The sequence below is a fragment of the Aptenodytes forsteri genome, unplaced genomic scaffold, assembly GCF_000699145.1.
Source record: "Aptenodytes forsteri isolate BGI_AS27 unplaced genomic scaffold, ASM69914v1 Scaffold269, whole genome shotgun sequence".
NCBI classification, from domain to species: Eukaryota; Metazoa; Chordata; class Aves; order Sphenisciformes; family Spheniscidae; genus Aptenodytes; species Aptenodytes forsteri.
In genome coordinates this window covers 464443-464996 of record NW_008794418.1, presented here as the reverse complement: position 1 = coordinate 464996, position 554 = coordinate 464443, and the positions used below count along the sequence as shown (strand labels likewise).

Genomic DNA, 554 nt, shown 5'->3' with positions numbered 1-554 from the left:
CAGCAGCAGCAGCAGCAGCAGCAGCAGCAGCAGAAAGCGCAGCAGCCCAAAGGAAGCCAAACCCCCGTCCCTGCGGGGGCTGCCACCCCGGACAAAGACCCTGCCAAAGAACCCCCCAAGCAAGAAGAGCAGAAGAACGCACCCCACGAGGTGTCCCCCCTCCTGCCCAAATCCCAAGAAGAGCCCGAAGCGGAAGGCAAGGGCGCGGACTCCCTCTGCGACCCCTTCATCGTCCCCAAGGTGCAGTACAAGCTGGTTTGCCGCAAGTGCCAGGCGGGCTTCGGCGACCAGGAGGCGGCCAGCGACCACCTGAAGTCCCTCTGCTTCTTCGGCCAGTCCGTGGCGAACCTGCAAGAGATGGTGCTTCACGTGCCCACCGGCAGCGGCCAGGGCAGCGGCTCGTACCAGTGCGTGGCGTGCGAGAGCACGGTGTGTGGGGACGAAGCCCTCAGTCAGCATCTCGAGTCAGCCCCGCACAAACACCGAACAATCACAAGAGCAGCAAGAAACGCCAAAGAGCACCCCAGTCTATTACCTCACTCTGCCTGCCCCCC

General features: G+C 63.9%; 1 protein-coding gene across 1 annotated transcript in view; it reads left to right on the top strand.

Moving 5' to 3' along the window:
* Nucleotides 1–554, top strand: part of ZFHX3 (zinc finger homeobox 3) — a 115411-nt gene that overhangs the window by 113843 nt on the left and 1014 nt on the right. The window contains 1 exon segment of the mRNA XM_019474672.1: nt 1–552. This exon segment is cut by the window's left edge and continues 523 nt beyond it. Coding sequence (XP_019330217.1) covers nt 1–552 — 552 coding nt within the window.